At 52.6% G+C, this 11,769-nt stretch overlaps 1 protein-coding gene across 6 annotated transcripts; it reads left to right on the forward strand.

Moving 5' to 3' along the window:
- Positions 1–3,242: 3,242 nt before the first annotated feature.
- On the forward strand, positions 3,243–10,276 carry ZCCHC9 (zinc finger CCHC-type containing 9). 6 transcript variants are annotated; one of them, XM_002713921.5, is made up of 6 exons: positions 3,243–3,350; positions 4,204–4,588; positions 6,316–6,466; positions 6,705–6,797; positions 8,617–8,685; positions 9,785–10,276. In XM_002713921.5, the coding sequence occupies exons 2-6, from the start codon at positions 4,229–4,231 to the stop codon at positions 9,901–9,903; spliced, it is 792 nt and encodes a 263-aa protein (XP_002713967.2). In that variant the 5' UTR covers positions 3,243–3,350; positions 4,204–4,228; the 3' UTR covers positions 9,904–10,276. The 6 variants fall into 6 exon arrangements, 5 of the variants coding, with proteins under 5 accessions (XP_002713967.2, XP_051709609.2, XP_008260104.2 ...); XR_011381853.1 differs by having other exon boundaries at positions 3,253–3,350; positions 8,617–9,416; positions 9,456–10,276; XM_051853649.2 differs by lacking the exon at positions 8,617–8,685 and adding an exon at positions 8,757–8,841 and having other exon boundaries at positions 3,253–3,350.
- Positions 10,277–11,769: the final 1,493 nt, after the last annotated feature.

The following is an 11,769-nucleotide window of genomic DNA, read 5'->3' on the forward strand; positions in this document are numbered from 1 at the left end:
GCCCTCGCCTCGCACATGGCAGCCACAAGGCTCTGTCACCGGCCCTGTGCCCACAGCAATCGCTTCTCAGACACATCACTGACCACTCGGGCAAACAGGACAGGACTGAAGAACGTACGGATCTCTACAAACAAAGCTGTGACCGGAAACTCTCACGTGCTGCGTCAAGACTCATGTGGGTTAAAACAACAACGCTTTAATAACGATTCTGACTCAAATAGTACTCACGGAAGAACAGTGATAAAACTGAAACACGGGAAAGAAAAAGGAACTCGGCATTCTGCTCCCCGTGGGCCTTAAGAACACAAAGCAGCCAAACCCACGGACAGATGTTTAAGGAAGAGGCTGGAGCGTCCCGGGCCCGAGCGCCGCTTCTGTCCTCGACAGCAGGACCCCAGTTCTGGGGAGCCAGCACCACAGCAGGCGTTCCCACACACAGTCCTCGTCTCTGGGCTACGTCACGGGCCCTGCTGTTTGGCCTTCAGACCGGCCACAGCTCCCACTTTACTTCGGCAGATCTAGTCCCAGCCTGTCGAGACCCGCCGTCCCTCACGGCCAGTTAGGCTGCAGCTAAAGCGGCTGCCTCAGAGCGGCTCGCCCGTGTGTGAGACCCGGGCCTGGGGGGGCACTCCTCGTCCTCAACACCGCCTGGCCAGCGCCTCCCACAGAGAGAGCAGGGCCAGAGTGAGGACTCCACCCTCTCATCCTACGGCTCCAACTCCCTGGAAGGCGGAATGAGCCCCTTCCAGGCACTGGTCTCCTCCAGAGACTGCAGACGACAGGACACACAGACCAGCTGTCTGCACAAAGACAAACAGCAGGAGGAAAATCCTGCAGAACCCAGAATTTAAAAGGCCACTTGGCCAGTGCTAAGAAATCCCCTGGGATCCCAGCTCTTCACGCTATGCCACCTTAAAGCCACGGCGCATGCTCAGGCAAACTCCCACACAAACGCGCACAGGGAAGTTCAAATCCCGACAAATTCTGGCTTGGAAATCGCCAACTTCTATTTTCTTTTCTTTTCAGAATCCTCAGGTGGTGGTTTTTCATTCTGAGTTTAGTTATGGTAGGATGAGTGATGATTTGTGGAAAGGTCACACCCTCTCACACGCTCTTCTGTTTGAAACCTAAAGGCACTGCCCCTGCAAACAATTACATCAGTGTAACTACCCAGCATCTGGGAACAGCCAGTCTCCACAGCTGGGTAGTATCTGTGCATCGGTGTAACTACCCAGCATCTGGGAACAGCCAGTCTCCACAGCTGGGTAGTATCTGTGCATCGGTGTAACTACCCAGCATCTGGGAACAGCCAGTCTCCACAGCTGGGTAGTATCTGTGCATCGGTGTAACTACCCAGCATCTGGGAACAGCCAGCTTCTACAGCTGGTTAGTATCTGTAGAAATGTGTGGTTTATTGTTGAAGAATTATTTCCTTGAAGACAACACCTAGAGTATTTCAGTAAGTGAACGGGAAAACAGATCACAAAGCAAATAGAGATACATTCTTAATCTCACAGGGCAAGGATGAGCCGCTGCTCTGTTGTAAAACCTGCTCAAGCAAACGGTCCGTACGGGGCTTCAGAGCAGAGGCGACGCAGGCTCTGCAGCGGGCTCTTGGTGCGAGTCCTGCCTCTACCTCCCACTAGCTACGTGACTGGCTAAGTGACGTCGGGTGAGCTTGTCCATGCACTGTAAAATGGAGAACAGTAACACCCACCTCGCAGGATACCGGGTGAGTTCAACAGAAAATCAACCTAACAGGTCGGCGCTGTGGCGCAGGTTAAACCGCCATCTACAGTGCCGGGGTCCCAGCTGCTCCACTTCCCATCCAGCTCCCTGCCGATGGCCTAGGAAAGCATCAGAAGATGGCCCAAATGCCTGGGCCCCTGAAGCCACGTGGGAGACCTGGCTCCTGGCTTTGGCCTGGCCCAGCCCCAGCTCTAGCGGCCATCTGGGGAGCTGCGGATGGAAGGTCTCTCTGTAACTCTGACTTTCCAATAAAAGAAAAAGGAACCGAGTGTGAAGTAGCAAGCATGACAGCAGGCACCACAGGGTGCTCCGTGACAGCAGGTACTATTGCAGGAACAGCAGTGCTACCTACAGAACTCCAGTCTTCCTGCTGCGTCCTCTCTCACCGCCACTAATCCTGGTGTGCCGCACTTTCACAAAACAAGTGCAGACGGTCCTTCCAGTCCGAAATTCTGATTAAAGTTTTAGTTGCGTGCGCCCTCTAGTGGTACAGTTACGTCCCAAGTCCCAGGCACTGTATGCTAAAAACCTAGGTGAGGAATTGTTTTTTTGCTTTTTCTTCATACGATTTTTGAACTCTCCACTTAGTGTAAGGTTAATCTTATGAGTATAAAATAGATCTCTGTAAAGAATAAGAATGGGAATGGAAGAGGGAGGGGAGGGAGGGCGGGAGTAAGAATCACTATGTTCCTACATTCGTATATATGAAATGCGTGAAGTTTGTATTCCTTAAATAAAATTTTAAAAATTTAAAAAGAAATGTTACTGATGCTCTCTCTCTCTCTCAATAGAAACTCTGCCTTTCAAGTAAATAAATAAATCTTTAAAAAAATAAAAGGTGGTGCTGTGGCGTAGCAGCTACAGCTGCTGCCTGAGCGCCAGCATCCCGGGCTGAGTTCCGGCTGCCCCACTTCCTATCCAGCTCCCCGCTGGTGCACCTGGGAAAGCAGCAGAGGACGGCCCAGGGACCGGGCCCTGCATCCATGTGGGAGACCCAGCAGAGGCTCCTGGCTTCGGGTCAGCCCAGCTCTGGCAGCTGTGGCCCTTTGGGGAGTGAACCAACAATCTCCCCCTCCAATTCTGCCTCTCAAATAAACAAACACATGAAAAAAAAAAATAAAGGAATAAAGGCAGGTCGGTGAGTCGGTCACCTGCAGGCAGCCGGCTGTGCCCAGGGTCCCAGCAGCTGTTCCTATCTGCTGGGTCAGCGCCCAAACGCCCGCACCAGCCAGGGCTGGGAGAGGCTGAGGCCGGCAGCCCAGAACTCGAGCCGGGTCTCCCAGATGGGTGACAGGCACCCAACGACCTGGGCCATCACCTGCTGCCTCCCAGGGTGCCCACCAACAGAAGCTGGAATCGGGAACCCGGGCGCCCTAGGAGGCGTCGTCAGGACGGCCCACCCTCAGACCTAGCGCATCCGGACGTCCCGAGAAGAACTCGCAGTTCGAACGGCGCGCTTCACCAGCCGGAGTCGGCTCGCCGGAAGTGACGCGCCTCGGGGACGCTGTGCTTCCGGCCTCGCGCGCCCCCGCCGCCGCCACTTCCGGAGCGACGGGTTTCTCTGGCTCGTTCCCTCGGCTGCTCTGGAGGATTCACGTCGGGTGGGCTAGCTCGCTGGGCGCTGGCAGGCGGGGGTCGCCGGATGCCTTAGATCCTTCTCGTTTGTTCCCTACGGCCTGCGGGCCTCCGGGAGGTCCGAGGGCTGGGTGCAGGGTCCGGGGTCCTCCGCGCCGCGCGGCCGCTTCCCGGCGTGTACTCATCGGGGGTCGCTGCCGCGGGAGCCCGACGCCCTCCCGGTGGGCCGAGAGCCTGTGAGGGACCCCTGTCCCCGCTCGGCTTTAGGTCGGAGCCGGTCTCTCTTGGGATCGGTTACGCGTGTGCAGTGCGTGTAGGACGGGCTTTCGGAAAGTCCTGGCGGGGCGGGATGCGTGGTGGGAACGGACGATGCGGGATTTCAGGATTTTGAGCTTGTTGGGCACCGAAGTAAGCTTCGGAGATCCGATTCTGCACGAGCGTCCGGAGGGCCCCAGGTGCACTCGTGAATATTGGAGAAGAGCGCGGTGCTCGGGCTGTCAGCGCGGGTAGCGCCCCTTCCCATTGGAGGGCTGGCGCCAGAGAGAGCTGAAGGGGGGTCCAGGCCGCCGGGCTGCAGGCGGCTGCGAGCTCCCCGTTCAGGGACGAGCACGGGCAGGGACCGCGAGGAAGCCGCCCTGAGGCTTCGGAGACAGCACGCGCGGCCAGGTCTGCGGGGCCCGGGAGCGCGCGCGAGCCCTGCGCGCACAGTCTGGTGTTTCAGATCGGTCGTGACGTCTCTGGCAGAGGCGGGTCTGTGCACCGTGTTCTGTTACTCAGAGTAGAAATGTGAATGCATTGGGCGACTTGAAGTCACACACGGGGCGTAGGTGATGCAGGGTGCTTGCTTCAACGACTGACCAGCCTGCTCGTCTCTCACAGATGCGTAGGTACCTGCGCCGACACCATGACCAGGTGGGCACGAGTCACGACCACGCGCAGCAAGAGGCCCTTGCCTGCGACGTCCTGGGAGGACCTGAGGAAGGGGTCTTCGGAGGGAGCCGGCCAAAACCTGCCGAGGCGCAAGCAGCCCGACGAGGCACCCCAGGCCAAACGGAAGAAGAACAGGAAGAAAAAAGAGTACTTGAATGAGGACGTCAACGGGTTCATGGACTACCTAAGAGAGCACGCGCACGGGGGTCCGCAGGGGCCGGCTCTGGCCGCGGACAGTGAGGACGTCAGGGAGGAAGTAGCACGCGCTCTCAAGAAAGACCGTCGCCGCGAAGGGCGCCGGCTGAAGAGACAAGCGGCCAAGAGGAACGCGATGGTGAGGCCCTGTCCGCAGCCCCTGCGAGCCCGCAAACGATTCCTCCTCCTGTTTCTTATCATGTATTTATGTACTTGAGAGGCACAGCTACAGGGAGGCAGAGGCAGAGGGTTCCATCCAAACGGCCACAGCACCCGGAGCTGGGCTCATCTGAAGCCAGGAGCTTCTTCGTGGCCTCCCACGTGGGTGCAGGGGCCCAAGCACTTAGGCATCTTCCCCTGCTCTCCCAGGTGCACCTGCCGGCACTTGACCGCAACTGCTGTTCTTACAGTCACACACACACGTACCTTAGCAGAGTCGGGTGGCTGTGCACTTGAGTTTGAAGCGTCTTCCTAAGCCCTGGTGCTTTTGTGGTAATATACACGCCAGACACTTGATGTGCTGGTTCATTAGCACAGCAACACCACAAGGGTGATGAAATTATCCCCCTACTGTAGATAGAAAAACTGATGTGCACACAGGTGAAGTAGCTTGCTGGAAGCCTCTTTGCTAGTAGCCAGCAAAGCTCAACCCCAGAGTGTGTCTCACTGTAAAACACTATTCTGGGACGGGCACGTGGCGCAGCAGGGTAAGCCACCACTCGGGAGGCCTGCATCCCATACAGGAGTGCTGGTGTGAATCCCCGGCTGCTCGCTTCAGTCCAGCTTCCTGCTAAAGCAGTAGGTGACGGCCCAAGTACTTGGATCCTGGCCACCCGGTGGCAGGTGGGGAAGGAGCTCCTGGTTCCTGGTTTGGGTTCTGGCTTGGCCTTGGCTACTGCAGGCATTTCGGAAGTGATCCAGCAGACAGAATCTCTCTGCCACTCTTTCAAAGAAGTACATAAATCTTTTAAAACAGGACAAGCAGAAAATGAGGACGGAGTTGCAAAATGTTTCATTTTGCCTGAAGTTGCTTCTTAACAAACCTGTGCTTATTTTGAAAAAATAGTTAAGTGATGGTTACTCAAGAAGCATACATACACACACACACACACACACACACACATAAATCCCTTCTTCCAGTTTAAATGAAATTGTTGGAGTATCTGCTGCCTTCGATTGTTGGTACTGGTCTCATTCTTTACAACAAAAAACAAACCCTCCAGATTGCTAGGTAGTGTGTAAGTAACTCAGCACTGTTCAGAGCTGCACTGGAGCCCCATGATGCATTTCAGAAGGAAGTATTTTAAACTGAATTGTGTTTATATTCTGAAAATGAAACCTGTTTCTCAGGATTAAAGACTCAGTAAGGCTATAAAAACAAGGAGTATATACCCTGCCGGAAGTCTCTGTGAGGATTTGAATCATAATTTACATGGAAGCATTTGATCCAAATTCATTCATTCAATTACATGATCTTTAAAGAACAAATACTAATTTCCAGTGATGCTGTTTATAGCAGTTGTTTTCTTTTTACAGAAAACTCCACTTTCCTGGTGCAGGTACTTCTGTTAACAAAATGGATGGTCTGTATTTGCTGCGCTCATTTAAGCACCTATCTTTTACAAAGCCGTTGTATAAACTGTTTCTGAGATTGAAGAGTTTATGGATTGAGGGTTTTCAGAAGCTCTGAGACTGGTGGAAATGACACTTCATTGTTTAGGAATGTGTGCAGCCTGTTTTTCTAAAATACTGAGTTTTAAAAAGCTAAGTAATTTAAAGTGAGAAATGTTTTAAAGGTACATTTTTATGAGACATGTATGCAGGGTTTAGATTTGCATTGCAGAAGCTCATGTTTTGGGTTTGCAGGTATGTTTCCACTGTCGGCAGCCTGGCCATGGGATCGCAGATTGTCCGGCTGCCCTGGAAAATCAAGAAATGGGCACTGGAATATGTTACCGGTGTGGGTCCACAGAGCACGAGATAACCAAGTGCAAGGCCAAAATAGACCCGGCTCTTGGTAGGTTTTCCTTTCTGTTTCTTGTGTGGTTAATGGGGACTGTGACCAATAGATAGCCAAATGAGTATTTTTTTGTTGACAGGTTTTGTTTTACATGTGCCACGTAATGAATGCTGTGAAACTGTATGAGGTTGGATTTTAAGTTATGTAAATAAATATTTTCTACTGAGACTATTGTACAGGGTGAATTACACGACTTATTATATACATAATCAGTGTGAACTATTGATTTTCACAGGTGAATTTCCTTTTGCAAAATGTTTTGTGTGCGGGGAGATGGGGCACCTGTCCAGATCTTGTCCTGACAACCCCAAAGGACTCTACGCTGATGGTGAGTCGTGGTCCCCTTGTGTATGAAGAATGGGGAGTTTTGCAGAGTTGAGATTTAATTTACATTCTTAACTAGTTCTTGCATAAATTAAGTAAGTAGCAAAACCTTCAGAGTTTCATCATTTTTACCTGCTGCGATTCCATGTACTGGGCATTTGTGCAAAATGACGTGATATATTAATAAAAAAAACACTGACGTGTATACATCAGGCTGCACTTGCTTTAGCATTTCTGAGTGGTTATGCGTTTCTGCTCTACAGCATAATAGCAACAAAGGGCTTATACCTCAGGTTAATGTCAGATTTAAAACTGGTGGTGCATTTCACCTCTGCCCAGTGCACCGTTTTGTGGAAGGACTGGCCCCCGTTTTTCCGTCTGCAGTTTTGTTTGAGTCCTTAGCTGACTGTACGGTTTGGGGTCATACAGCTTCCTTAGCTTTGGCTCAGCTGCTGTGAGGTCCCCACAGTGAAGTCTCTGGTGTCCAAGGTCTTCAGGAGAAAGCCCTCTGGTGCTGTTCATTCCAGACGTCTCTTACGTCACCTCCCAGGTTCCCCCCGAGGAAGTCCAGTGAGAAAGCACAGCTGTGGACACACTGAGATACGGTGACAGTCCTCGCACCGACTCACCAGCTGGCGCACTGAGCCAACTCCCAACCTCTCCATGTTTCTCACTCGTGCTTCACTGGCTCCCAGATGCACACTGTTCACATTTCACTGCTCAGAGACCAGAGTACGTCTTACACCCTCGGTGGCTCCCACACAACTGACAGCTCTTTTCCGAGAGGTGTGTGACTAACAACAGATAATCAGTGATGTCTTAGACTTGATGAGTCATGGTATTTCCCTGGAAGAGTTGATGAGGATCACAACAGATAATTCACATCCTCTTCTATTTCATTATGGCGTTGAAAATAATAAAAAGACCGGTTTAGAAAACTGATGAGCAGACATCGCTTTGGATGGCCAACCCAAGGGGCTAGATTAGGAGAATTAAAGCACAACACAGAGCAGGCCACATAGAAGTGAGAATTCAGTCACGTTTATGTCTTAGAGCGTCATCGCCTTTGTGAGTATGAGCATGATAATGGTTGTAGCAATCAGCTTTGACTGTTAAAAGACTCATTTTTTTTTCTTCTAAAGATTCTTTTTTATTTGAGAGGAAGAGTTAACAGAGAGGGAGAGACAGAAATGTCTTCGTCCGCTGGTTCACTCCCCAAGTGGTCGCAGCAGCCAAAGCTGGGCTGATCAGGAGCCAGGAGCTTCCTCTGACATGGGTGCAGGGGCCCAAGCAATTGGGCCATCCTTCACTGCTTTCCCAGGCTGTAGCAGAGAGCTGGATCAAGACTCATTTCTGAGGCCATGTGTAATTCACAATCCTGGAATCATAGGTGGGCATTTTCATTAGGGTTTGTGTGCTGGGCGGATAGAAAGCACTGAAACAAGTTTATTTTTTCCTCTCATACATATTTATCCCTCCCTTACTTACAGACCACAGTAGGGGATCCTAACCTTTTTTGAGTAGTTGCTTATTTACAAATCTTAAAAACTGTGGCTGCGCTCCTCAGAAAATACATCCACACAGTGTTTATAGGCCCAGGGGTCTCCAGACCCTTAGATTCCCATCCACGTGCAGTGGCTGTTGGACACATGCCTGCCTTGGCATTGGTCCCGGTACAGGAAGCCGTGGCACCTACCCGTGTCCCTAACTTCAGCTGCCTTCACAGCTGACAAGCCCAAGAGGATCGGACAAGACACGGAAGTGCTCTAGACCCAAACACCTGTGTAAGTCCGGGATGGTATTCAGTGACTGTTCTTTTAAAGGTGGTGGTTGCAAACTTTGTGGCTCTGTGGAACATCTGAAGAAAGACTGCCCTGAAGCTCAGAATTCAGGTGAGATCCTTGGGCCTCCGTTTACAAGGATGGGATCGGCATTCCTCTGTTTTTTGTGTTTTTGTTGTTAGGGACTCTTTGGGGTACTACTGATTTGGGCATCCTGTTTTCCTGCTGCAGCAATGACTTAACCTCTGCTCTGTCAGCAAGATACAGGTATGAGAAACAGAATTAACTGTTGAAAAACAAGAGCAGCCAGTAAGCCTGATTTTATAAATCATCTAAATCATAAGCAGTTATATTTGCTAAGTAATGACTTTAGGTAAAGCAAATTCTGTTATTTACAGAAGTATATTGATTCCCCAAGAACAAAGTGAAAACAGCTGTCAAGGTTGTTACGCTCGAGTGCCTTCTTATGTGTTTTGCTTCGGGTACACCTGAAGCTTTCAGAGTTGATTGCAAAAGCTGCCAAAAATACTCAAGGTGTTTCATGCACGCAGCATTTGGGTTTTACTTTCCGCCTAATGGAACACCAGCCTTGCTGATCAGAGACCGCACTCGGCCTGCAGTAAGCTTCTGAGGAGGAGGAGGTCACGGCGCTGCTGATTGGCCTGCTCTAGAACGATCACTGTGCATGGAAGAAAGCAGGACGGAGCGCAGCCCAGTAGCGCTTCTTACAGACAGACAGACAAAACGAGAGCACGTTCCTTTTCAGTACCCAAGGTAGCAAGCCTGCGAAAACCAGAGTTCCCAGCCGAGCCCCGGCAGGAGGCGTCTGTAAGGGGCGGGAGGTGGGAGGCGGGAGGCAGGTGGGAGGCGGGAGGCGGGAGGCATCAGGACTCCCCGGGGAGGACTGCCATTCCCAGATGACAAGGCTGACGCGGCAGACGTGGACTTTCACAGGGGGCGTCTCCCGTCCTGCTGCGCTCACTGCCGGCAGTGATGAACTCTTGAGAAGGGCGGTAGAGCTTCCTCATCAGTTTGTGCCTTGAAAGCAGTCGCTGCGTTTCCCTAATTGGGATGAGAAATTGCACGGCACTGAAATCAAGGGCTGTCATGCACTGCCCCGTGATTACCCATCTCAAACCCGCTCCTGTGCGACAGTGCCCGTCCCGGCTGGCTCGTTTTTCTCACCTTCGGACTTCCTTTTCCTCCACAGAGCGCTCGGTCACGGTTGGTCGCTGGGCGAAGGGAATGAGTGCCGACCATGAAGACATTCTAGATGTGCCCAAGCCACAGAAACCCAAAACAAAAGTCCCGAAGGTTGTTCATTTTTAGTAAGGATTAGAACCGCTGCTGTCACTTTGCAAACTGGGCGCACTGGAGCCACGCCGCTCTCTGTGTGCAGTGAGCCGTCCTGCCTGGCCGAGGAAGCACTTCTGCGCTGTCCGGAGAAGCCACCGAGGACGTGGATTTCCCCAGAGGATGAATTCTTAACAGACCAAGAAGTCACTGCGTGTTTCCAGTGCTGACTGCACTCCCGGGAACTGCCCCTGGACACAGGGCACCTGCATTGCCAGCGAATTTTTTAGACATACTTTTTTCTGGATTCAAAGTATCCATTTTTATTATAACAAATTTATTTATACAAATTGACATGAAATAATGTATTTTTAAAATAGTGAATAAAAACACATTTACTATTTGCTTATTTTTCTGACTGCCCCATTCTGGGTTAAAACAACCACCGTTTATTCACATCTGTTTAACACAAGGTCTTATATGAATCCCAAGGATAAACAGGGATTTAGTTCGTTGTTTGTTTTATAAGAAGGGTTATAAATCACTCATGCTAAAATAGAAGAACAGCATGGCCTCACGGGTGCGCTCTTCTGCCCCAGTCTCAGAAGGAAATTCTAGCCGTACTGAGGGTGGGTCACCAGCACAGTGGTGCCCGCACTACAGACGGTCGGGGTGAGGGAGGGATCGCAGGGCGCTGCAGAACCCTGGCTGCTGAGGGCCTGCATACTTAATTCACGTGGCCACAAGGCACGCGTGGGCCCTCGTATGTGTCCCATCCGAGAGGCTCCTGGTTGAAGCCATTCAGAACTAAGGAAGCAGCTGCGAATCCCATTCACCAAACAGCACGAGGAACACGGCTCACCGCTGTCCAAACAGGAGCGGCCCGGCCTCGCAGGGCACAGTGCAGGCGAGGCCAGTGCTGGCCGTGCAGCTGGGGACGGGTACCGTCCTCGCCATGGGGGCTGCACACCCGGGCCTGCCCTGCCCGACCCCTGCTGGGTTTGTTCCAGGGCTCTGGGCTCAGCGTGAGGAATTCAAAGCACATGTGTGGATAAAGTGCATGGGGGCAGGATTTACTCAGAGACCAGAGAAGTGCACCCACAGCCTCCAGGGGGAACGACCCCAGCCCATTAGGCCGCCCCTCCCTGGCGCTGGGGGTGCCCCGGCTGACCCTGCAACGAGGGTGCAGACTGAGCGGGCTCTGGGGCACAACGGTGGTGTGGCGCTCGGCACTCACGTGTTCATTATGGCACCTTTGTGCCAGAGGCTACGGCATGGAGGGGTGCAAGGCCGAGCATGCCCCGCTGGGACCCTCCCTGCCCCTCTGTTCACTCACCCCCTGCCACACCCACCCCGCTGCCCTGACCACAAGGGCCAGTCTATACCAGTCGGTGATCGGTAGATGAGCCCTAGAAATAAACCGCAGGTGTGCCCGGCCCATCCAGGCAGCCCAGTGGGCGCCCGAGGTGGCTGTCAGCCTGTCCCCAAGGCGCACGCCTCGGGTTCTGATCCACATTCTTCCTCCCACAGACAGCGTGACTGGCAGGTGTGCAGAGCGAACACTTGATCTGTCGGTGAGGGACTAACATCCGTTCACGCGGTGTGCGGCCTGCCCCACACAAGCACCCAGCACGAGCAGGCCAAAGACGCCCAAAACCAGAGAGCAAAGAAACCACAGTGCATGTGGGTGTGCACAGACACACACAGATGCACCACACCACGCCACGTCCCTCACGCCCAGCCATACACACTCACACCATGCCACGCCCCTCCACCCCGCCGTACACACACGCACACACACCCATCACTCCATGCCCTTCCACCCAGCTGTACCCACACACACACACACACCACACCGTGCCCCTCCACCCAGCTGTACCCACACACACACCACACTGTGCC

Source organism: Oryctolagus cuniculus, chromosome 14, assembly GCF_964237555.1.
Source record: "Oryctolagus cuniculus chromosome 14, mOryCun1.1, whole genome shotgun sequence".
NCBI classification, from domain to species: domain Eukaryota; kingdom Metazoa; phylum Chordata; class Mammalia; order Lagomorpha; family Leporidae; genus Oryctolagus; species Oryctolagus cuniculus.

Excerpts from the sequence above, each read along its gene's own strand:
- ZCCHC9 (XM_002713921.5), top strand. The coding sequence starts at position 4,229 with ATGACCAGGTGGGCACGAGTCACGACCACGCGCAGCAAGAGGCCCTTG. Across the intron at positions 4,589-6,315 it reads CGGCCAAGAGGAACGCGATG|GTATGTTTCCACTGTCGGCA; the intron begins GTGAGGCCCTGT and ends TTGGGTTTGCAG. Across the intron at positions 6,798-8,616 it reads CAAAGGACTCTACGCTGATG|GTGGTGGTTGCAAACTTTGT; the intron begins GTGAGTCGTGGT and ends GTTCTTTTAAAG.